The sequence below is a fragment of the Leopardus geoffroyi genome, chromosome C2 (assembly GCF_018350155.1).
Source record: "Leopardus geoffroyi isolate Oge1 chromosome C2, O.geoffroyi_Oge1_pat1.0, whole genome shotgun sequence".
Taxonomy (NCBI): Eukaryota; Metazoa; Chordata; class Mammalia; order Carnivora; family Felidae; genus Leopardus; species Leopardus geoffroyi.
In genome coordinates this window covers 27739683-27763922 of record NC_059333.1, presented here as the reverse complement: position 1 = coordinate 27763922, position 24240 = coordinate 27739683, and the positions used below count along the sequence as shown (strand labels likewise).

Genomic DNA, 24240 nt, shown 5'->3' with positions numbered 1-24240 from the left:
TAAATAGTGCCTGGCACGAAGTTAGCACTCATTGAATATCGGCTGTTGTTATTGCTGCCCACAGCAGCTGGGCTTTGCTGAATGGAAAGAATTATAATAAATAGGCTTGAATGAGGAGGATATTCTTGGCTGGGTAATAACATGATTAGCTATAAAAATGTAGCATTTGTGCTAAAATTGTGAGCTAAGCGTAGGTCCTCTGCTGTTTTTGTGCTCTACTCTGTTGAATCTCCTAGATCACAACAGTGTTCTTTAATTACGATGTAAGGAGTGCTGGACTCCTCCCTAATCAATATTAGTTAAGTTTTTGCATTTTAAAATGAATATCTGTTTACCAATAAAGATTAATCTTCACTTAAGATTTTTCCCCCCAATAGGAGCATCGGAATTTGCCTTTTATGCGTGAGCTGAGGTATCTATTTGCACTTCTTGTTGGTACTAAAAGGAAATATGTAGATCCATCAAGAGCAGTTGAAATTCTTAAGGATGCTTTCAAATCAAATGACTCTCAGCAGGTAGTTTTTTTTTTTTTTTTTTTTTTTGTACTTATATATTACCGATCGTATTTTATTTAATCTGATTGTTCCTTAGTTTTTTCAAAGATACATGACAATTGACGATGTTGTTATTCATCTTTATTAAAAATAAGTTGTAGTCATTTGAAACATTGCTTATTTGGAAGGTTTACTTTTGCATTAAAAAAATAACGGTGATCTTGAAAAGTCTTAAATGAAGCTGTGATTTATATTATGATTGAAATTAATAAGTGAAAACGGGTAAAATTAAGAGTGTTCACAAATGTGTATATATAAATCTTCATGAATGTGTGATAGTCCAATGCTAGTAGAGTATAAATGCTTTTGATATGTCTGTTTTTGTTGACAGGGAGTAGTTTCTTTAATTACTCAGAAAAGGTTTCTGAACTGCATTAACTTCGTTATTGCTGCTTCTGGTTTTCAATCTTTGTATAGTGCTATTTTGTGGTTTTCAAAATCTATTTCTTAAAGATAATTGGGAGTTTCACATACAATTTGAGAAGTCAGAAATTAAAAAAGAAGGAAAATAAGAAAAGCAAAGAAAATAGCAGTGTAGTAGCAGCAGTGATGGAGGAGATGGCAGTGAAGCAGATGAAACGTTTCAGGAGAGATTCCTAAAGCCACCGCACTTGCAGCGGACTGGGCTGTATCTGTTACGTGGATATGTAGAAACAGTGTTTGGAGAAGGTTCTGAAAAGATGTGTAATTCTGCCACTGTCTTCCCCATGTTTTTTTTGTTTGTTTGTTTTTGTTGTTTTTTTTTTAAAGACACCTTTTATGGCAAAGATACATCAATGAGAAAGGTGCTCACATTAGGATTTGCTCTTACTTATTTTTGGTTGGTTTGGTTTTTAAAAAAAATTTCTAACAAAGTTCCAGTGCTGTTTAGGTTTAATGTCTTACTCTTATCTGTTATAATAACACTTAACATAGTCAAATATTCTTAAAAACGATCTCAAACCCCATTTTAGAGTGCTCCTGGTTCTACGTCTTTTTTTTTTTTTTTTTGTAGCACTGTTTATTTAGTATGTGCATTATATTCTCTAATAGCTTTGGGCATAAAATTAAATTTAAAAAGTCACTTCTATTTCCTGACTTATTGTTTCTTATGGAATTGCTTTTTCTATGTCTTTTTCTTGGTTACTATGAATAGTAATCTTTGGGTATCTTTTCGTATTTAAGAATGAGGCTGCACAAACTTATTGGGAGGCTTATATGTACACTGTAGACTTTTTAGTTTTGTTAGAGTGGACAGGGTGACAACTAGCTGTTGTTAGGCTGTTACAGACTCTTGACTGCCACGATGTGGATGCCATTGCTTTAGGCTGCAGTGTAGACTAACTAGTTTTCTCGTTGTTAGTTCTTTTTCTCTGGAGATCTTTTAGAGTAGTTGCACGTTATATTCAGGTTGATACAGGTTTGATTCTCTTCTCGCAGACGCTTGAATCTGAAACACACGTTAGTGACAGAGTGGAATAAATCCACGAGTGAAGTAAACATCATTACTTGTTTAGGACGTGAATTCATACTTATATTTGATAGTCTTCTTAAATATATCATGTTTTGAAATATGCAAGAGTCTTGTGGGATACCCTTTGGTATATAGTACTGTCAATTTTAATTATACCTATAATTGTTACAGTTTAAAATTAAAATGTTGTGGGAAAGGCCTCATCTTCTCTTGATGAAAGCAGGCAGAATTCTTTTGTAAATGTTGATTTTAGATCAACTGCTTAAAAAGGGATTGATTTATTCTGAATAGTATTGTGATAAGTAGGAAACGTGTGTTTCTTGTTAGATTTAACCTTGCAAGATAAGTAAATTACAGAATTTTAAAGTTATGGAAAGTTGTGTTTAAGGTGTTCTATTAGCTTGTGGGGCAGCTGTAACAAATTACCATAAACCAGTGACTTCAAAGCAACTGAAAACTATTCTCTCACAGTTCCAGAGGCCAGAAGTCTAAAGTAGAGGTGGTGGCAGGGCTGTGGTCCCTCCCATGACCCTAAGGGAGACTTCTTCTTGCCCTAACCATCTGCTGGTGGCTTGTGGTATTCCTTGGCTTTTCGTGGCATAGCTCCTGTCTCTGTTACATGGCCTTTTCCCCTGTGTGTCTTTGAGTGTGCTTCTTTGTTTCTTGTAAGAATACCTATCCATTGGATTTAGGGCCCACCCTAATCAAGGATGATCTCATGTAGAGATTTACCTTAATTATATCTGCAAACACCCATATTCTAAATGAGATTCCATTCTGAGGTTCCAGGTGGACATACATATTGGTGGGCCACCATTTAACCCACTCCAGTTCGTTTGGATGTTTATAACTGGATTTTTGTGCTGAGTTTAGTCGTCTCTAACTATATGGCTTTGGAACAATTCACTTAAGCTTCTTAGATCCTAGTTTCAGCATTCTAAAGGTGAATGGATAGACCCAGATGCTCTTCAGAAAACTTCTAGCAGGAAATATATGTAATAGTAAATTTGTTTAATACTTGGGGCTCTTTTGATAAAGGCAGATTGCTTACATTGATTCATCTGTCTTTGGCAGAGCAGACTTAGTTGGATTGGTTTATTTTTTCTCCCTGGGTTCTAGATGAACCTATTTTCTATGTTCTACCTCACATTATTGAAAGGATTATGGTAGTTCATGAGTAAAACTGCCACTGTCTATTCCTGTTTTTCCATGTTAAGGGAACTAGGACTGAAAGAAGGGATGGCAACAGGTGAGGTTTGTGCTAGTTCTGAACGGAGAATTTTAGAGTTTATGAGATGGTGGACTTGATACTGGGAGTTGGTGACTGATTAAACTAAACCTGTCCAAGGTAACATATCTTAGTAAAAGTGCACATGGCTTAAAAAGTTGTGTGTAAAGTTGAATTAAGAAAATGAATTGTCAAAAATCACATCTTCATTCTAAGAGAGAAGCCAGTAACAATTCTTTATATAATAAAGAACTCTGTTAATGTGGGTCCTTCATTTTATAAACATTCATTAGAGAACTCTTTTTTGGGGTGATAATTGTTTTTAAAAATCTGATTTGCAAATTAGAATTTATGTGTGTGTGTGTGTATGTGTATAATACATATATTTAACATATAACACATGTGTATATTTTTTCCCCTATTATAACCTAATCACTATAATTTATCATTATAATGCTGATTCTCAGGTCCTAGTTTTATTCTCTGGTTAGATTATAAATATTTCTTGTATTTGATGTGAAACATTTCATATAATACTTTTGGGAGAAGTCAGTAATTTTATATTTGATATGACGGGCTGTAAGTTTTATATTGCAATATTTAGTATTTTTATGAGTAGGCTTAATAAGACCTTGTTTTCTTTCCACAGCAAGATGTGAGTGAGTTTACACACAAATTATTAGATTGGTTAGAAGATGCCTTCCAAATGAAAGCTGAAGAAGAGACGTAAGTTACCATAACATTTAATGATGGGGTTTTAGGAGATTGATAAATAATGCTCATTTTTTCCTTTTATGTATCAGTGTTTATGGATAAATAGGAAGCTGAGATAAATATGTGGGTACCCAAAATATTGTCAAGTTGTTTGAAATTTTTGGCCAAAATGCTGGGTAGTTTTAGATTTCTATTGTAAGATTAGAATCCAGCCAGAAATATCTAAAAAGCAACCTCTGAGAGGCTGATCCCACATGCCCAGTTGTTTTCTTTGGATTTGACAGTCTGTTTTCATGAGGAGGAATGGGTTAGTGGTGAGAAGAGATCCCAAGAGTGTTATTTCCAATGGAATCCTGTTACATGGAATCACAAGGACAAGGATATGAAGTTCCTCTTCGACATTCTCTAGCTTTTTATTTTCTGCCCATCAGGTTGAACCATTAAGATTTTGGTTGTTTAAGAAATCTACACACTTTCAGCACGGTCCTACTCCCATTCCGGTGAGGCCCCTCTCTTAATACCAACCACTGGTTCCTTTGTGTGTCTTCATGAAACATGGGTGGACCATTTAGGATTTGCCAGCACATGTTCTGATGTGATCCTACAAGATGAAGTACATAAATTAACACCTAGAAGACGGAACTCCAGGGCAGAAAATTGTCTCCCTTCTCTTTTTTTCTTATTTTTAAATTATGACCAGCTTCACTGTTCAGTAAAAGTCATTTTACAGGTCTGCAATACAACTAAATTAAAGTAAAAAATTTCTACTTCTACAATGTTAGCCAATAAGAAATGCCCCTAATCTTTAATAGAGACTTCCCCCTTTCATCCTTCATTCCCAGGAGAAAAATAATTTCCCATATTATATTCCCTTGGTCTTTGAATGTAAAGTCAAGTCCACAGAAATTTTATACTTAAAAATCCGATTTTATTTTTGCCTTTGTGGTTGGAGTCTAACAAAAAATAAAAGTCACTTCCGAGTTCCTAAGTTTGTTCAGCCTAATGCTACATACATGTTATTTCTGTGCCTGAATAGCACTGGAGTTCTGCAGCTGTAGCCTGCGCTCTCTCACTCGGGTGTGTATAGATCCTTCAGTCCTTCAGATGTTCACTTTCATATGCTTGAATTTTAGCTTTCAGAGGGTTATTACAACACACATGTTTAACACTGAACGGTCTCTTACCTTTGAAATTTTGAAACAAAAGCTAAACTTCAACCCTTTAGCTCTCAGTTCAACTATATAATATTCTCGAAACTTTGTGCAATCCAGACCCAAGTCGTTGCCAAAGGCAGTAGCAGAAATTTAGGATATGTTGTAAACAGGAAATCATTGGTTTTAATTCTGCCAGGATGCCTGCTTGCAGAGGGGCCACTTGCTTGCAGACGGCAATGTGTTGTGAACATAAATAGAGGTGGGAGAAATCTCTGAAGAGATAAATTATGGTGCTAAGCCCATATAGTATTTGAAGAAAAAAAATTCTAATTTTGGTAAATTTTACTCAGAATGGGGCAATTGAAAGCTCCTTCCTTCTTGGCATGTTTAGAAGTTTATGATGGTGACAGCTCTGGTCCTCAGGTTCTCCTCTTTCCTATCCACCCAAAGTTTTAGTTGCATTTTCCTTACGAGCTTCAGTTCCTAAGGCTCCAAGTGGTATATTGCATGACTTACTTTTGTGCCACAGTGGTGGTGCCCATGGCCGTTTGGTATGGAATTGCTTAGGCTTCTGAAACCTGCCCCTTAGGTTAGTTTCTTTCTTCTCTTCTTGTTAGTTTCTCTCTTCATGTTAGTTTCATCTGGAAAATCTCCCCATCAGATACCTGAAATGAATCTGCTGTTGATGCATCTGAAACCTGAGTCCCAGCATCTTACACTCTTTCCTCAGCTTTTGAATGTTCAACACCTTGTGTATATTTCTTTCTGCTGCATCTTTTTTCTGGGTGGCATATGCCTCTAAAGTTCACATAGTTGTGTATTTTATTCTTCTTTTAGGATGATTTGGCTGAATTTTTAACAGTTTAACCTGCTTCTTAGCCTGTATGTCATGCAGAGCCAGCCCTGTTCGTTGGATGAGTGTCTTTTTTTTTCCTATTCTTTGGGTTTGTTTTCTGGCCTTTACATTTGTTTTTTTCTAATTTATTCCTTTGATATTGTCTTGATAGGTGCCTCATAATGAGAGTTAGCAGACCCTGATCCATGAGAGTTGTCCACCCTGGTTTCTGTCTTGTACAGCTCATGTCCCTTGTATCTTTCCTTAGAGTTCTAATACCAAAAATTCACTGGGCATGTTTCCTGAGAGTGTGAATAGTATCTGTATCCTCAGTCTGTGACAACGGAGTCTCTGAAGTTCTGTCAGTAATTCTTTGAATTTTACCCTGAAATCCCTAGTTCCTCCTCTCAAACCTATCCAGATTTTCTAAAAGTACTTCATTTAGTTTATCCTATCTTTAGTATATCATCCCCAATTGCTTTTTACCTGTCTCCATAGAAGGGTGCCTAAATCCTTATTCCTTCTGAGGTGGGGGGGGCATTTTATCTTGATTTTGGAGATCTTGTTTATTATTTATTTATATGTTAATTTTCTTTCGGTTCTAGTCACCTTTTCTGACCTAGTAACTAACAGATTATTTCCCCTTTTTCTAAAACTGTTTTAAAAGAAGCTAGAACTTTTCGATTCCAATTCACCTGAAATCTTAACTTTTATTTGAAATATGTTCTCCATGTTCATTTCCCCATAATTTTCTATCTGCTCTTAACTGTTTGTGGAGCTAAAACTATTTTTGAATGCCTCTCCCTATTAAAACAGAGCTTCCCAGTTGGTGTGGCATGGCTAGCCAGTTATGGGTATGTGGAGATACTGATCCTATTTCTGTGACCATGAGAAAATATGTCTTTTTACCTCAGAGTTCTCTGAATATATTATATATGTACCAAAGGTGTTAAAAAGATTGGGAAGCTGTGACTCTGTTAGCTATCCTAGGCCTTTGAATTCCTGTTCCAGCCTAATTCCCAAAGATAAGATGTCCCTGATACAAATTTTCTGTAGTGATTTCTTTTGGCCTTTGTTATTTGTGTCAGTCTGTCTATACTACTGCTTTCATGCAAGTGGTGGGTCTCTCTCATTTTTATTATAGGAATCTCGTGTCTTTTTAATTGGTCTTCACTTGCGTTCCTTACTTTTCTGTTGGTATAACCAGTCTGGGCCCCTGAGATTCATAGTTTAAATGCAGGGCAAAGAGGGGCGCCTGGGTAGCTCAGTTGGCTACACGTCCAACTTCATCTCAGGTCATGATCTCGCGGTTCGTGAGTTTGAGCCCCACATTAGGCTCTGTGCTGACATCTCAGAGCCTGGAGCCTGCATCAGATTCTGTCTCTCCCTCTCTCTCTGCCCCTTCCCCACTCAAAAATGAATAAATGTTAAAAAAAAATTAAAAAAAAATAAATGCCGGGCAAAGAATAGGACCTCTGAGAGGTTGGAAAGGACAAGGTAAACAATTTTTAGAAGATTCCTTCCTGACTCCTTAGAGAAGGTCAGTGTTCACCACAGATTAGTGGAGAGTAGGACAAAATTCAGGCAGGATGATTTGAAAAGAGATTTAGAAAGTACATTCAGAATTGGGAGAGCTGCTCAACATCCAGTTTCTTCTGGCAAGTCACCAACCTGGGAAGTTATTGCTTATGGAGTACGTGTGTGACCATAAGGAGAAAAGTCAGGAATGTTGATTTCCTACATAAAAACAAGAGGCCACGGGAAGGAGATTCCCGCTAATATTCACATCTAAAGATTCATAGATTTTTACGTCAAGAGAGACAGTCTTTGGATTATTCCTGTTTCCCATATCAGTCTTAAGTCCTTTTTATTCTCACAGTGTAAAATACATAAGGTATGAAGTAAATTTTTCCTATAGAGTTAAAATGCCCAAAGACTAAATATAGGTAGTGGGAGAGGATACATTGATTTCGGTGTCAGATTTGAGTCCACTTCACAGCTTGAGCACTTACTAATTTTGGGAATTTGGGCAAGTGACTTAACTTGCTTTATAGCTTTATTAGTACAATAGAGGTAATTATACTACCTGTTATCAGATAATTATACTACCAGATAGTCCAGTGACAACAACCCCAACAGTTTACAGTCTTATATTGTTAGATGTGTCCATTGGGTGTGAGCATGGGGCTGTGCCCATTCTTTCGCTCAAGCCCAGGGGTGACAGAGGCTTTGCCTCATTACCTCTTCTGGGATCACCACAGCAGTGAAAGTACATGGGCTCTCAAAGTTTCTGCCACACATCACTTCTGCTCACGCTTTGTTGGGCAGAGCAAGTCATGTCGTCCACTTGAGTTCAAAGTGAGTGAGAACGCTTTACACCCATTAGGATAGCTACCATCAAAACCCCCAGAAAATAACAACTATTGGCATGGATGTGAAAAGAATTGGAACCCTTGTGCACTGTTATTGGGAATGTGAAATGGTGCAGTTGCTTGGGAAACATCATTGTGCTTCCTCAAAAGATTAAAAATAGAATTACTATTTGATGGAAGGAATACCTTCACAATGTATACATATATCAAATCTTCACGTTGCATGCTTTAGATTTTGTCACTTATGCCTCATAAAGATTATACGATTCAACAATTCTACTGCTGGGTCTTAAAGACATATTTGTACACCCATGTTCATAGCAGCATTATTCACAATAGCCAAATGGTGGAAACTACCCAAATGAATAGATAATATAATAGATGAATGATGAATAGATAAATAGATAAATGAATAGATAAATAAAATGTGGTATACATACAGTGGAATATCCTTAATAAAGAAGGAAATCCTGACACATGCTGCAACATGGATGCTTAGTGAAATAAGCCAGTCACAAAAGATAGACACCATATGCCACTTATGTGACGTGTCAAGAGTTGTAAAACTCATAGGAGCAAAGTAAGAATGGTGGTTGCCAGGGCCTGGGAGGGAGGGAAAAGTGTGGAGTTGTTCAGGGAGTGTTGTGTTTCAGTTTTGCAAGATGAGAAGACTCCCGGAGATTGGTTGCACAACAATGTGAATATACTTAACATTACCGACTAAACACTTAAAAATGGTTAGATGGTAAATTTTATGTTATGTGTATCTTACCCTAATCAAAAGTTTTTTAAATGGGGGTGTCTGGGTGGCTCAGTTGGTTAGGCATCTGACTCTCATGGCTCAGGTCGTGATCTCACAACTCTTGAGATCGAGAGCCCCCCATTGGACTCTGAGCTGACAGTGAGGAACCTGCTTGGGATACTCTCTCTGTGTGCTCTCTCTTCTCTCTTTCTCTCTCAAAATAAATAAACATTAATTTTTTTTAATGTAAATAAAATGTGAGTGGGAAAGTATATCTTAACCATGTACCTGAAACTAGAGAGCCAGAAATCTTTTTTTTTTTTTTTTTTTTTTTTTTTTTTTGAGAGAGAGAGAGCGCACAAGCAAGGGAGGGGCGGAGAGAGGGGGACAGAAGATCAGTAGCTGGCTCTGTGCTGACAGCAGTGAGCTTGACATGGGGCTTGAACTCACAAATAGCGAGATCATGACCTGAACTGAAGTCAGCAACTCAACCGACTGAGCCACCAGGCGCTGAGGCCAGAAATCTTTTTGAATAGTACTGACAACTACCATACTACCTCATAGGATTGTTGTGAGGATGAAGTGAAGTCCTTCCCACCAGTTGTTTTAAGGAGTAAATAGTGATGCACATTTATAAAGACACAGTGTCCTTCACCCATCCCCACCCTTTTTTTTTTTTTTTTAGCAAATCAGTTTTATTGGTTTAAACACAAAATTTATGAAGATAAATTTTATACACAGTTGTGGATACCACACACTTTTATGTAGTAATGCCAAGATAAACTGTTTTCAGACCACAGAGAATAAAACAAAAAGAAAAGGTTAAAAAAATTGTCAACTTCTATTTGCTTCAAGGGAAAAAGAAAAAGAAAAAAACAATGTATCTGAGAAATAATTTGGAAAATTCACAAATGACTACTTGTGCCTGCAACATGAAGGATGGAGTAGCTCCTTAGCTACTTTGGGTCAAACCCGGTGTTTTGCTCCTTCATTGTGACAGGCTGTTATCTTTGAATGTTGTGTACTGTTCTATTTTAAATTTGGGAGATTACATATTAAAAATTTACAGAAATTGCCTCTGATTAAGGGTGGCTTTTCTTTGTTCCCAAGAAGTCCAAATAAGCATGTATTGCATAGAATAAATGTATGAGATCAGAATGAACAATGATAAGGAGAAGATCAGTACTCCTTGAGCATAGACTATGTCAGGTCTTCTTGTTTTTGTTTTTGTTTTCAGGATTTCTCCACTTTTATTTATTTTTTTTTAATTTTTAAAAAACATTTACTTATTTTTTTATTTTTATTTTTCAATATATGAAATTTATTGTCAAATTGGATTCCATACAACACCCAGTGCTCATCCCAAAAGGCGCCCTCCTCAATACCTATCACCCACCCTCTCTTCCCTCCCACCCCCATCAACCCTCAGTTTGTTCTCAGTTTTTAAGAGTCTATTATGCTTGGCTCTCTCCCACTCTAACTTCTTTTTTTTTTTTCCTTCCCCTCCCCCATGGGTAGGTCTTCTTGTAATGTTGTGCCATTTTAACCCTACAACAGCCCTTTGAGTTCAATTACTATTATTATCCTCAGTTGACATGTGAAAAAATGGAAGGCTAAGTTTAAGTGCCTTATCCGAGGTGATGTAAATAGCAGCCCTGAGTGAGTGACAGTCACATAAATAAATGTCACTGACTTGGCATATATTGTTCTTTTAATGTTTTCTCTGTTACATACAGATACAAAAATTATAACCACATTTATGTTTTATACCATGCTTTAGGGATGAAGAGAAGCCGAAGAACCCCATGGTAGAGTTGTTCTATGGGAGATTCCTTGCTGTGGGAGTACTTGAAGGTATGGTTACACATGTTTTTATTTATTACATTTGAAGGGATATTATTATCGATTAGCTCTTGTCTTGATAGTGACTCCTTATTTATTGACTGGTTTTTAATTTTAATTTGACTTATTCTGTCTACTGGTTCATGTTGCATTGTTACTACTAATCACTTGCACAGAAAACACAGAATTGAGTGAATGAAGAGGAAGGTACAAGGTCTATTATCACATACTAATTTATACTGGGCTAATGTTATGCTAATAGTCTTTCCAATAGAAGGTCTATTATCACATACTAATTTATACTGGGTTAATGTTATGCTAATAGTCTTTCCCTGAGAAGGCTTCTGTGATTCTGTGAATTTGAGGGTACAGGGATTAAGGGGGCATTTGGTTTTGAAAATGATATTGGAGTTGAATACTGGTTTTGCTATGATGATCACTGTTTTTGAGGATTTCAAGTCTGTGAATGTTGAAAGCTGCATTTAACAATGTAGCATAATCCGGGTATTGCATTTTTGGGGTGATTATAAAATTCTTTAGGTTCTAGTTTTCAAGAAAGAAGTGTACTCTTTTGAAAAAATCATTTAAGAGTGACACTACTCTATCTACCTTAAATGCCTATTACTTTAAGTCTGGGTCTAACCAGTTACTCTTCGGTTTTCCTAACAAGGGAAGGGAAAGGACTCATTAGATATACTTCAAATACTAATAATTACTAATCCCAAAGCATGAATTTTTGAAAAAACTTGAAACACTTGAAACATTTTCCAAATTTTCAAAATGGCCCAGCACATCAACTTTTAGAAAGTTAACCCAAATCACTTGAAGTATAAAATTTGGAAAATTGGTTTTCCTTCAGGATCTTAAGTAATGGATTCCTATCAAGTTTTGTTTGAACATAATTTTATAATTTGGGATTCAGAAAAAGGCAGACATTAACTCAGGATTCAGTCAGGCGTTTAAAAGGTTACACTGTCAGTACATTTTTTAAAATTGTTGCCTCAAATACTGAATATTCATTATATAAATAGTGGGATATTTTCCAGTTTGGATTGTCCATACTGTCCTACTGATTTTTACTTGAAGTAGAACACTGTATTTGAAGCAGTAGGGTGGCTCTAATCAGGTTGACTGTGTACTATTTATACCCTTTCTACTTCTGTTACCTTGATTCTTGAAAGTGATTTATTGGGGCACCAGGGTGGCTCAGTCAGTTAAGCCTCTGACTTCGGCTCAGGTCATGATCTCACAGTTTGTGAGTTTGAGCCCTGTGTAGGGCTCTGTGCGGACAGCTCAGAACCTGGAGCCTGCTTCAGATTCTTTGTCTCCCTCTCTCTCTGCCTTTCCCCTACTCACGCTCTCTCAAAAATAAATAAACATTAAAAAAAAGTGGTTTATTGAAATAGTTAATTTGTCAATCCGTATTGAAGTCCTGGTACTGGGTATTAGTTGTTTCAAAACTATTCTACATAAATGTGATTTTAGTACATTTCCACACGGCCTATGTATTTCCTTCAGTAAAAATGATTTGGTTTCTTGCTCTTATCACTTTTACATATATTTTCTTAATGCTTTCTTTTAGACCAGAGGCTCTCAATTGGAGGTGATTTTCATTTGCTTTCTAAAGTTCCCTCCTTGCAAAAGTTCCTCAACTTTCCCAGAACATCTAGTCCATTGACCCTTTCATTTTATTCCTCTAGGCCCTTTTCTTTACTTACTTCTTTGCCCATTATGATCATTCTTAGAAATCTCTAACACTCCCTTTCCCCATTCCCCATCCACTACCTCTCTGGCTGTTCTCTGACCGTCACTGGGATATTCATTTTCTCTCTGTGTGCACCAAGTACCCGAGTATTACTGGGGAAAAGTCACTCAGTGGGCAAACTAGAAATGTTCCATGAATTTGTAGCATATACTAAGTGTCCCTGGTCCCAATCCTGTGACACTACCTGGCATCCTTACTTGTTTTGTTAAATCACTGTCTTCTATCCCATTTTCTGCAATAACGATTTTTATCTTTTCTGTTTTTTAAAAAATTAGTTTAGAGAGAATGCACGTGCACCCACAGTGGCAGAGGGGGAGAGGTAGAGGGAAAGAGAGAGAGAGAGAGAGAGAGAGAGAGAGAGAATCTTAAGCAGGCTCCACACACTCAGCATGGAGCCCAACATGGGACTCGATCCCAGGACCCTGGGATTGTGACCTGAGCCAAAGTCAAGAGTTGGACACTCAACCTACTGAGCAACCAATACCAATGCACTCCTTACCTTTTCTGTTTCTAATTTAACCTCTCTGTCTCTTCATTCACTCAGAAAGACCTTCCTTCAGGTTTTATGGATTTACCATGAAGCTAAGAAATCTAACCAGAGGTCCTAAGGTCCCGAATCTAATTTTGTTTGTAATTTTCTATCTTAGGTCTTAAAAGCAAGTTTCTCAAATATGTGAGTTTCAGGCTCCACAACCTGGATCCATCCCAGCCTATACCACATTCTTTTTATTTGTCCTTCCAGATAATAAGGAATTATTCAGTCTTACTTCCAAAGGCTATTGTTTATATGTTCTCAGAATCTCATCCCTTCATGCTTTCACTCAGACCTTGCCCTCTTTGTTATCTTGCCTTTTTCCTGTATTTTCAGCTTCTCCCTCCACTGTCTTCCTCATCAATATTTAGATGTGGTCTTGTAACTCCCATTGTAAACAAAAAAGAGCTCCCTTCACATAGTCTTCCAGTTAATCTCATTCAGTTGAGAGAGGAGTTTGTTTTTACCTGCTAAGTCCCCATTTATTCAACCCATCCCACTTTTGCTTCTGGCCCCAGACTTCTTCTAAAAGAGCACTTTCTAAGGTTATCAATTTCTAATATGTGTTCAAGGCTGTCAGATTCCACTTAGTTCTCCTATTGAACTCTTATCAACTATTCATGCTATTTATTCTTTGTCCCTTTTCTTCTTTTTTTTTGAATTTTTTAAAACATTTATTTATTTTTGAGAGATAGAGCATGAGCAGGGGAGGGGCAGAGAGAGATGGAGACACAGAATCTGACGCAGGCTCCAGGCTCTGAGCTGTCAGCACAGAGTCCGACGTGGGGCTTGAACCCATGAACCGTGAGATCACGACCTGGGCTGAAGTCAGATGCTAACCGATTGAGCCACCCAGGCACCCCTGTTCCTTTTCTTTTTTACTATTCAGTCCTTAAAAACACTTCTCTGGCTTCTATGGTACCATATTCCCTTGGCTGTTTTTCCCTACCTCTGCGGCTACTTCTTAGAAGTTGTAATTATAGCCTCCTGTTTTATCTAAAGGTAGGAGATCCTTGGGACTCAGCTCAGGCCCCCTGCCTTTTCCTGTCTGCCAGTTTCCCTCGGCAGAGTCTCATTCACTCTCTTGATCCACCGCTGTCAGTAGCCAGCAATTCTCTCATTTATAGCTTCAGACCAGAAGATTAATTTTAGTTACAGACTCATATCCAACTCTCTTCTCAACTTGAAATGCCATGGGCCTAAAACTGTGATTGCCACTACTGCCTTAAAACAAAAGGAAAAAAAAAATTCTCTGCTATTTATTTAGTGGAGCCCCTTTTAGAACATAAACAACCAATTGAGTTGCTTATGCTAGAAATCCGAGTATCATTCTTGATACCTTCCTTACTCTTCTGTCCCCTTTCCTGCCAATGAACCACCAGTCAATCATAAATACTCCTTCCTGAATATGTGTATAAAAATTTCATCTGCTTTTGTGCACTTTTACTATTAACACCCTATCCCACACTGCCTTTATTTCTAGATGGATTCTTTAAGTCTTCTAACAGTCTACCATCTATTTAACACAGAAGCCATAAAGATGTTTCACAGATAAAAATCTGATCCTATTATTCCTAGATTTAACTATTCAGTGACTTCCTGTTATACTCCAAATATATTGAGGAGAAAAAAATTCTTAACATGGGCTTCTAGAGCTTTATAGATTTTGTCCCCTTACCTGATTCTTCATTATCATCTTCCTGTTGCTCCCCTAAGGAATAATGTCCTCCCCTTAAGCCTTCAGATGTGCCAAGTTCTTTGCATCCTTGAAGTCTTTGCATGTGTTGTCCCTTAGCCAAGAATTCTCCACAGCACCCTGACACTCTGGCCTGGTTAACTCCTACTCACCATTCAAGTCTCAGTGTAAATGTCATTTTGCTATGGAAGTCTTCTCTGCTTTACCCTCCAGCCCTAACGACTAGGTTAGCTCTCCTTTTCATACCCTCTCACATTACTCTGTTTTACCACAAATTTTTATAGCACTTATAATGATAAGTAATTTTTTGTTCATAATTATATGTACAATTAATATGTGTAATATCGTTCTTCCAAAAAAGGCTGAGAGTTTCCTCAGCTCAGGGACCATATATATCTGTGTCATCCACTGCTATACATATTCTCAGTGTTTAGCACAGTATCTTGTCCTTAGAAAGTATTTTTTGAAAGAATATATGTATTTACACACACATACATATAATTACTTCCATATATACAGGTGTGTAATTAATATCTATGGTTCGATGTGAATGTGCATATGTGCATGTATAAACCAACAAGAAAATTACAATGACTACTCTGTGGAACATAATCAGAGTTATGGTTTTCAGGTTCAGGAGGTAATTCATACACATTTACTTTTAGTGGCTAAAAGGCCATATTGAGTAACAATTAACTTTCCCTTCTTCCGTAGGGAAAAAATTTGAAAATACTGAAATGTTTGGTCAGTACCCGCTTCAGGTCAATGGATTCAAAGATCTACATGAGTGCCTAGAAGCTGCTATGATTGAAGGAGAAATTGAGTCCTTACATTCAGAGAATTCAGGCAAATCAGGCCAAGAGGTGAGTTTAGCATCTTCATTTTTCATTTCTCCCCAGGTCTTTCTTACACTGCTGTAAAGTATAATTTAAGGCTCTAATTATATAGCTGCCTAATACTTGAGAGAATACTCAGATTATGTGTTTGGATTTAATTATGGTAATTTAGACATTTGGGAAACCTGCACAAACAAGTCTGTAATCTTACATTAAATTCTCACTTAAACAATTTAGCTTAAAATTTTCTGTTAAAGCCTTCTTTTAGGACATTGTTAAGTCTGTTTAGAATTTTTAAGGAAGGTACCAGTCACTGTGGCATGCTAGTCCTGGAAGTGAGGAAGAAAAACACTGATAGGAGGGTGGAATTTTATATAGACATATGTTACTAATATCAAATAGTGTTGGAATTTGTCTAGATTCCCTTTTTGGTAAAATTACTGTGTAATTGCATGAAGAGCAGATGGAAGAACTTGGCTTTCTCAAGAGAGATATAACTTAAAAAATATAAACCTGTTTGTTTCCACTGATCTCTGTCTTTTCATTCATGTCTCTAGATCCATCTGTATATCCATCCACCCACCCATAACTTCATCCATGTGTGTTACTAGAATAGAAGGCAAAGGACAGATCATGTGCTGCAAAATCGCTTATCATTAAGCAGTTGCTGATAGTTGTCTACTTGTAAGCTCTATTCCGGAGGGTAGAGAGCTTCATATGTGTTATTCTCCACATAGCCCTAGTGGATAGTACAGTGACCGCAGGTAGAATTATGTAATGACTGAATGAATGAAATGTCTCAATGTTAGCAAAAAAGTTTCTGAGGTCGTTATCCCTGAAGAGGTGCTTAATAAATATTAAGTGATGATATCTCTGTGTTTATCTAAAAAGGGGCTGAGTTCTTGTGTCTTTGAAAATAAATTGCATGTATCTAAATTTGTGCTTTTTGTTTAGAAAAAGATATGATTAATCATTTTTTTGTTCTTCATCCTCATTTCCTTCTCTTCTCTTATGTACCCAACAAAAAAAGAAAGAAATAACATTGACTCTTTTTTGGCTTTTTGTTTTTAAGAGTGGGGAGAGAGCGGGGGTAAAAGAGAAAATATTTGAGATAGTTTTGCTCTCTACATCATAGATCATCTACTTTAGTGAGTCTCAGCAGATGCCTAAGCCCTGCTTCAGAGCTGTCCATCAGAATCTCGGGTAGGGATATGGTACCTGGGCCCAAGAGCTCCGCCCCTGATTCCCATATAGACGTCCAACTAAGAATATTTAAATTAGGCTTAAAGAATATTTAAATTAGGCTTTAAATTAGTCTCTAAAGATTGGGACTCTCCTAGGATCCTATAACGGAACAAGAAAGCAGATTCCCCTCCCCACTCTGCCCCAAAATGTGATCTGTTTTCTGTTTAATAGGATGACGGGTTGGGGCACAGAAAGGAGGGATGGCATTCTCCTTACTCTATCAAACTGACTTATAAGTGAAATAGACATTGGTTTATTGGTAAATAATTTAGAAATTAATTGGTAAATAATCTCTCTCACATATTCGCACCTTTTTTTTTTTTTTTTTTTTTTTTAACGTTTATTTATTTTTGGGACAGAGAGAGACAGAGCATGAACGGGGGAGGGGCAGAGAGAGAGGGAGACACAGAATCGGAAACAGGCTCCAGGCTCTGAGCCATCAGCCCAGAGCCTGACGCGGGGCTCGAACTCACGGACCGCGAGATCGTGACCTGGCTGAAGTCGGACGCTTAACCGACTGCGCCACCCAGGCGCCCCAACATATTCGCAGCTTTTAAAAATGTTTTTCTTACATTGAATGTGAATTTCATTTATTTTAAAAGCTCTAGTTTGTTCTCCATCTTTGGCTTCATACCCTGAATGCCCTATACTGTAGTATGTATTTTCTGCCTGGGTTTTTACATCCAACGTAAGGGGTACAGTCATTTGTTTCCTCTGAATTCAGCAGTTTGTAAGCAGTCTTAATAATAGCAAATTCAATTACCTGTGATTCCTATTACCAGTTGCCTAGATTTGCAGGACACATTAGTTTCAATAATAATTTAGCCTGATTTAAGAGACTATCACTGACTAGACTGTCTTAAAAGTTTATAATGGTGTGCTTAAATTATAGCCTTATTTCATTATGTCTTTCAGAATAACTGTTTTGTTTCCTAAGTATCTATAAAGACCAATGAATAACATTTTAGGTTTGTTTCTAAATTCGCATAGTCCCTGGTGATAAAACCTTTTATCTCCTACACTATTATTTAGTAAAAATTATTGATTTTACTTTGATAGAGAAAACATCTGCTTTGCTGAAATAGCTGTAGTCTAGTAATAGAGAAGACCTCTAGTCTCCTGAATCACTCGTGTTAAAATATCCAGTGTGGCCTATGAGAGTTTAAATTTCTGGAATGACATATCAAGAGACAACTGAATAAATTAAAAATGATTATATGTAAGATAACTGTACAAATATTTTTATAAATCATAAATTTTAAATTTTAATGAAATTGTATGCAATTTATGGATGAATCAAACTATCTTGGAAAGCCGGAGATTTTTTTGATTGCCTGTTGGAGCAAAAAAATTTCAGATAGTAAATACCTCACTTCTATAAATAGTGTGTTGTACATTTTCTTTTGATTACTGCTATTCACATATAAGTATTTGTACTATCCTACGACTTGCATTTTTCACCCACTAGTGTACCATGAACATCATTCCATGTGAATGTATATAGCTTTACACCATTCTTTTTAAAACCGGCATAGTATCAAATAGCCTGTATTTCTAAAATTAAACAGTTTTAATTCTTCTGTAAGACAGTAGTTGGACAAAGAATAATTTTAAAGAATGCTTATGTATAAATACCCTTGAGAATTTGGGAATGAAGGATAGTCAGAAGCGGGATCTTTGGGTCACCAGGCGTACTCATGTAAAAATGTAAGTACTGCCAAATTTCCCTTCACAAAGCTGTACTAAGTTATAGTCAGAGTACTAAGAGAAATTTTATGGAGCTTTGAAACTAAATTAGGGAAACAGCACCTACATGTACCATATTAGACATAGGTAAATGTTGTATGGGAAATTTATCTTTAAAAGTGAAAAGGCACTTTGTAGTCCGTTTTCAATTGCAACAACGTGGGTGGAACTACAGGGTATTATGCTAAGTGAAATAAGTCAGAGAAAGACAGATATCATAGGACTTCACTCATATGTGAAATGTAAGATATGAAACAGATGAACATAAGGGAAGGGAAGCAAAAATAATATAAAAGCAGAGAGGGAGCAAAACATAAGAGACTTAAATACAGAGAACAAACTGAGGGTACTAGATGGGCTGTGGGTGGGGGGATGGGCTAAATGGGGAAGGAGCATTAAGGAGGGCACTTGTTGGGATGAGCACTGGCTGTTATACATGGGGGATGAATCACTGGAATCTACTCCTGAAGTCATTATTGCACTATATGCTAACTAACTTGGATGTAAATTAAAAATAAATAAATAAACTTAAAAAGAAAGTGAAAGGGCAAATGTGTGAAGCTGATTAAATGACTAAAACTAATTTTTGAGTTGGAATAGGAACTTTTTGCTTTTCATGCTTAATTTATATCCTGGTTTTGTCTGGTGTTCTGTGGGAATCTGAAACGGTATGTCTGCTTTTTCTGTCTGCTGCTCCCTGTGTTCATGTAAAATCACAAAAGCAAGGTATTTAAAACATGTTAATAGAAAAATCAGCTATTAGAACCCATAAAAATTATTACATTCTCTCTAGAAAATATTTGTTATAGTCATAATAAGTTCAGGAGCATTTTTGTTGCCCATGTTGATTATGTATTTTTTTATTCACTGCCCTAATCTGTTACTTCTGTAGGGTTGTTATACAATATAATATAATAAATAATAAATGTGTTTACAGAAAAGAATAAAGCCTTATTTTTACCTTTAATGACTTGTGTCTCACAAGCATGGCATGCCAATTAGAGAAGTAAATACAGTTTTTTATTGAATACAAAAATACTATTCTGAAAGAAAAACATCTGATTGTTGTATATGTAAAATTCTAGTTCTCTACTGCTATACTTATGCTAGACAAACCCGTAATATTTTCTAAGATGAATTAAAGGAATGTCTGGCTGTCTCGTCCCATCAGCTTTAGAATAAGAAAGTGAATTGGGGCACCTGGGTGGCTCAGTTGGTTAGGCGACCAACTTTGGCTCAGATAATGATCTCAGTTTGTGAGTTCGAGCCCTGAATCTGGCTCTGTGCTGACAGCTCAAAGCCCGGAGCCTACTTCAGATTCTGTGTCTCCCCCTCTCTCTACCCCTCCCCTGCTCACACTCTGTATCTGTCTCTCAATAATAAATAAATGTTTAAAAAAAATAAAAAAAAAAAAGAATAAGAAAGTGAAATCCTTCCACTCTTGTAATCTGAAAAAAACTGTCACTGTTGTTAGAGTAAAAACAGTCACAACGGAGACATATTACATAACTATTATAAACATTCTTTCTTAAGGTATGGAAGTTATTTCCTGGACTTTTCATGGTCTACAGAGAAGCATATGCCCAATTTGGGTGATTTTATTTCTATTGGCCATGGTAGGTTTCCATGAGTTAAAGTATGTAACTATTTAATTTTAATGGTTGACATTTTTAAAATACTGCAATAAAATATGAAAGTAATAGTTCTTGAAACCTACTTACTTTAGTATCATAAATTGGAGTAGAGAATATTATCCTAAGGCATCAAAAGTTTTCTTTATGGCATATATGTAGTATGACTTAATTTAAATACTAACTTTAGTTTTGCATTAGAATTAACTAAAATTTTTGCCAGTGCCATGTGAGAACAAATAAATAAGCAGACTTTGCTCAAGAGATTTTAAAACTTAAGAGATGCATCTGGTGTTAGCTCTTTTGTAACTTTCCAGTCAACTTCAGTTTTAATAGCCACATAAAATACATTTCTTCAACTTCAGCTTTTGGTTAAATAGAAACCGAATCTAACTCAGGAAATTGCAATTCATGTAATCATAATTAGCGTATGGGGAGGGAGAAATAGTTTTGAATAACCATTTACATTTATTAGCTTTATTTAGAGAAAAGTAGCAACTTTTAAGATCTTAGTCAAATTCAGTTTGTCAAATGTGCATTGTTCCTGCTTTTTGGGATGTTTGAATTTAAATTAGTGTACTCTTAGCCTCTTGACATGCATGGTGGCACTTTGTGGCACTTGAAAATACCACCATGTATAGCAATTACTTTTTATAGTAGTACATTGTACACTTTATAATAAGTATTTAAAAATATTTGTTAGGTTATTTTATATTTTATTTGGTGATTCATGAATTTTTATTCATTCTTTAAAAATATGTTTATGTAGTTAGGGCACCTGGGTGGTTCCCTTGGTTAAGTGACCAACCCTGGTTTCAGCTCAGGTCATGATCTCACAGTTTGTGAGATTGAGCCCCGAGTTGGGCTGTGTGCTGACAGTGCAGAGCTTGCTTGGGATTCTCTCTCTCTCCCTCTCTGTGTCCCTCCATGCTTGGCTCTTGCTCTCTCTCCCTCTCTCTCTCAAATAAATAAACTTAATAAAAAAATTATGTTTATGTAGGAGTGCCTGAGTGGCTCAGTCGGTTAACTCAGTGGCTGACTCTTGATTTTTGGCTCAGGTCATGATCTCATGGTATGGGATCAGTCCCATGTCAAGCTCTGTGCTGACAGAACAGAGCCTACTTCAGATTCTCCCTCTCTTTCCCTGCCTCTGTCCCACTCGTGTGCATGTTCTGTCTCTCTCTCTCTCTCTCTCTCTCTCTCAAAATAAATAAATAAATATTAAAAAAAATATCTTTGTGTAAAACTTGAATCTTTTTTTATGAAAATAATTTTCTTTCGAGGTTTTGTTACATTTCATGCTTAACTAAACAGTTGCCGAAGTTTGTGCATGAATTGGCTGGCTCATCATAATGAGACATTTAATTTTTTAAACACTAGTCATTTAAAAAGATTTTTTTTTAAATTTTTTTTTTTTTTCTTCAACGTTTATTTATTTTTGGGACAGAGAGAGACACAGCATGAACGGGGGAGGGGCAGAGAGAGAGGGAGACACAGAATCGGAAACAGGCTCCAGGCTCTGAGCCATCAGCCCAGAGCCCGACGCGGGGCTCGAACTCACGGACCGTGAGATCGTGACCTGGCTGAAGTCGGACGCTTAACCGACTGCGCCACCCAGGCGCCCCTTAAAAAGATTTTAAATATAGTTACCGTTAGTATAATTTTCATATTGTTAGTAATCTTTTTCTTAAATTAGAATTCCAGTAGGAAAATTAAATTTAAAACAGGGAAATATAAGTCTCTAGTTTTTAGTGTGAGAACTGTGATCATTTATGCTCTAAGAATATATTTGTGTGTGTGTGTGTGTGTGTGTGTGTGTGTGTGTGTGCGCGCGCGCGCGCTACATCCTACAAGTTGCTTTGTCAAAGGTTTTGAATGGTGGTCAATTGTAGTAAGTGTATGACCATTTCTGGTAGTAATAGTGAGATAATATTGAAGAAGCCAGATACTTGAGCTATTAAACCATAATTTTAACCAATGTCTATCTTTTTAGGTTAGAAAAGTTTTTAAGGTATTTATTTATTTTGAGAGAAAGAGAGAGAGGGAGAGAGAGAATCCTAAGCATGCTCTGTGCTGTCAGCGCAGAGCCCGACTTGGGGCTCAGTCTCACAAACTGCAAGATTGTGACCTGAGCTGAAATCAAGAGTTGGACACTTAACCTATTGAGTCACCCAGGCAGCCCTTTGTTAGGAATTTTAATGTAAAAAATTATCATGGAAGAAGAAGAGTTGTTAGAAGATTTTTTTTTTTCTTTCCTGGTTGAGTATTATTCCCATCCTTAGAATTTTCAAGAGTTATGGAAAACTTTTGGGAAGAAGTTGAATTTTAACTAATTTGCATACTAGTGAAATATTTGTGATGTCAGCATTGAGATGATACATATAAAAATGCCAGTGATAACACTCTGTGCCTAACATTGTAATGGAGAGAACAAAAAGGTTATAATAAGGTTTTTTGTTATTTTCTTTCAGCATTGGTTTACCAAATTACCACCTGTGTTAACATTTGAATTATCAAGATTTGAATTTAATCAGGCATTGGGAAGACCAGAAAAAATTCACAACAAATTAGAATTTCCTCAAGTTTTATATCTGGACAGGTATCATTTGTTATACAGCATGACTTAATTTTACAACTGTTTAGTAACCAAGTAAAGAATTATTATTGTGTTTAGAGAAAATTTTTGCTTAATTTCTTTGGAATTAATCATTACTTTTTTGCATAATATGTTGAATACTGTTTGTCAAGGAACGTGGAGTTCTCTTTCTAGTTAGAAAAGTATAGTTACTGGGAATAATGTTATAAGGAAGTTAAAAAATTTATATTTGTATTACAGTTGTCAGAATTCTAAAAAATACTATTTTGTATTGTATAATACTTGATTGTAAAATTTTAAATGAGTGGATCTTCTGTGGTGTTGGCTAGACTTAATATTGTGTCTATTTCCATGATATTTAGAAATGGTAATGTTGTTAATTTTTCTTTTTCCTATAGATATATGCACAGAAACAGAGAAATAACAAGAATTAAGAGGGAAGAAATCAAGAGACTAAAAGATTACCTCACAGTATTACAACAAAGACTAGAAAGGTATTACAGCTTTAAGAAGTTATGAGCTAACTATAGGAAGTCATATTTTTAGTGACTCTCTGAAATCTTTCATTTTAAATTTGCTTTGGGTGACTTACAATTCTGGTAGTAATCATTCTGGACTGATATTTTGCTTGAGTAGTTTAGTTTTGAATTTTGTTAGAAACTAATTTATAGTTGATATTAAAGATTATTTTAGTGTTTAAAATTAAGTATTTTTACTGTCGAGTAGTAATGCTCATGGCACTGAAAAATAGATGCAAAGTTAAACTAATCTTTAAAAAAATCCAAAAAAAAAGGGACACCTGGCTGGCTCAGTCAGTAGAGCATGTGACTCTTGAACTCTGTATCGTGAGTTTGAGCCCTACATTGGATGAAGAAATTACTTAAAAAAAACAAACAAAAGAAACAAAGTTAAACTAATCTAAAATTTTCTGCTTGTAGGAGACTAAATATCACTCTTGAGATTTCAATTAAAATGAATGGTGACTGTTTTTCTCCTTAGTATAGGAGATACGAACTCAGATGCCTACTAGGGCCTCATGGAGGCTTTATAAAGAAGGGAAGCAAGTATGTGTATGCTGGTTGGCAAGAGGAGCCTAGAGGTCACATCTCTGTGGAGAGGGAGTGTCTACTGTCTGCACCAGTGGGCGGTGTCACATGTGATACCACGTGTGAATATTTGAGAGCTTCCCAAAAGATGCCAGAATCTGGACAGTCAGAAATGTTCTGTAATTCAGACAAAGTCTACAGGCTGAAATGTGGCCTGAGACGTCCCAGTTTGCAACATCAGATTAATCTGTAT

The 24240-nt window shown here is 36.3% G+C and overlaps 1 protein-coding gene across 6 annotated transcripts in view; it reads left to right on the top strand.

Annotated features, from left to right (window-relative positions):
• The window catches only part of USP25 (ubiquitin specific peptidase 25), a 148924-nt gene that overhangs the window by 71921 nt on the left and 52763 nt on the right, over window positions 1–24240 (top strand). For all 6 annotated transcript variants that reach the window (XM_045501613.1, XM_045501610.1, XM_045501611.1 and 3 more), the window contains 6 exons: window positions 378–515; window positions 3885–3961; window positions 10833–10906; window positions 15602–15750; window positions 22817–22944; window positions 23340–23435. In XM_045501613.1, the coding sequence (XP_045357569.1) occupies window positions 378–515; window positions 3885–3961; window positions 10833–10906; window positions 15602–15750; window positions 22817–22944; window positions 23340–23435 (662 nt within the window). The remainder of the gene's footprint in view (window positions 1–377; window positions 516–3884; window positions 3962–10832; window positions 10907–15601; window positions 15751–22816; window positions 22945–23339; window positions 23436–24240) is intronic.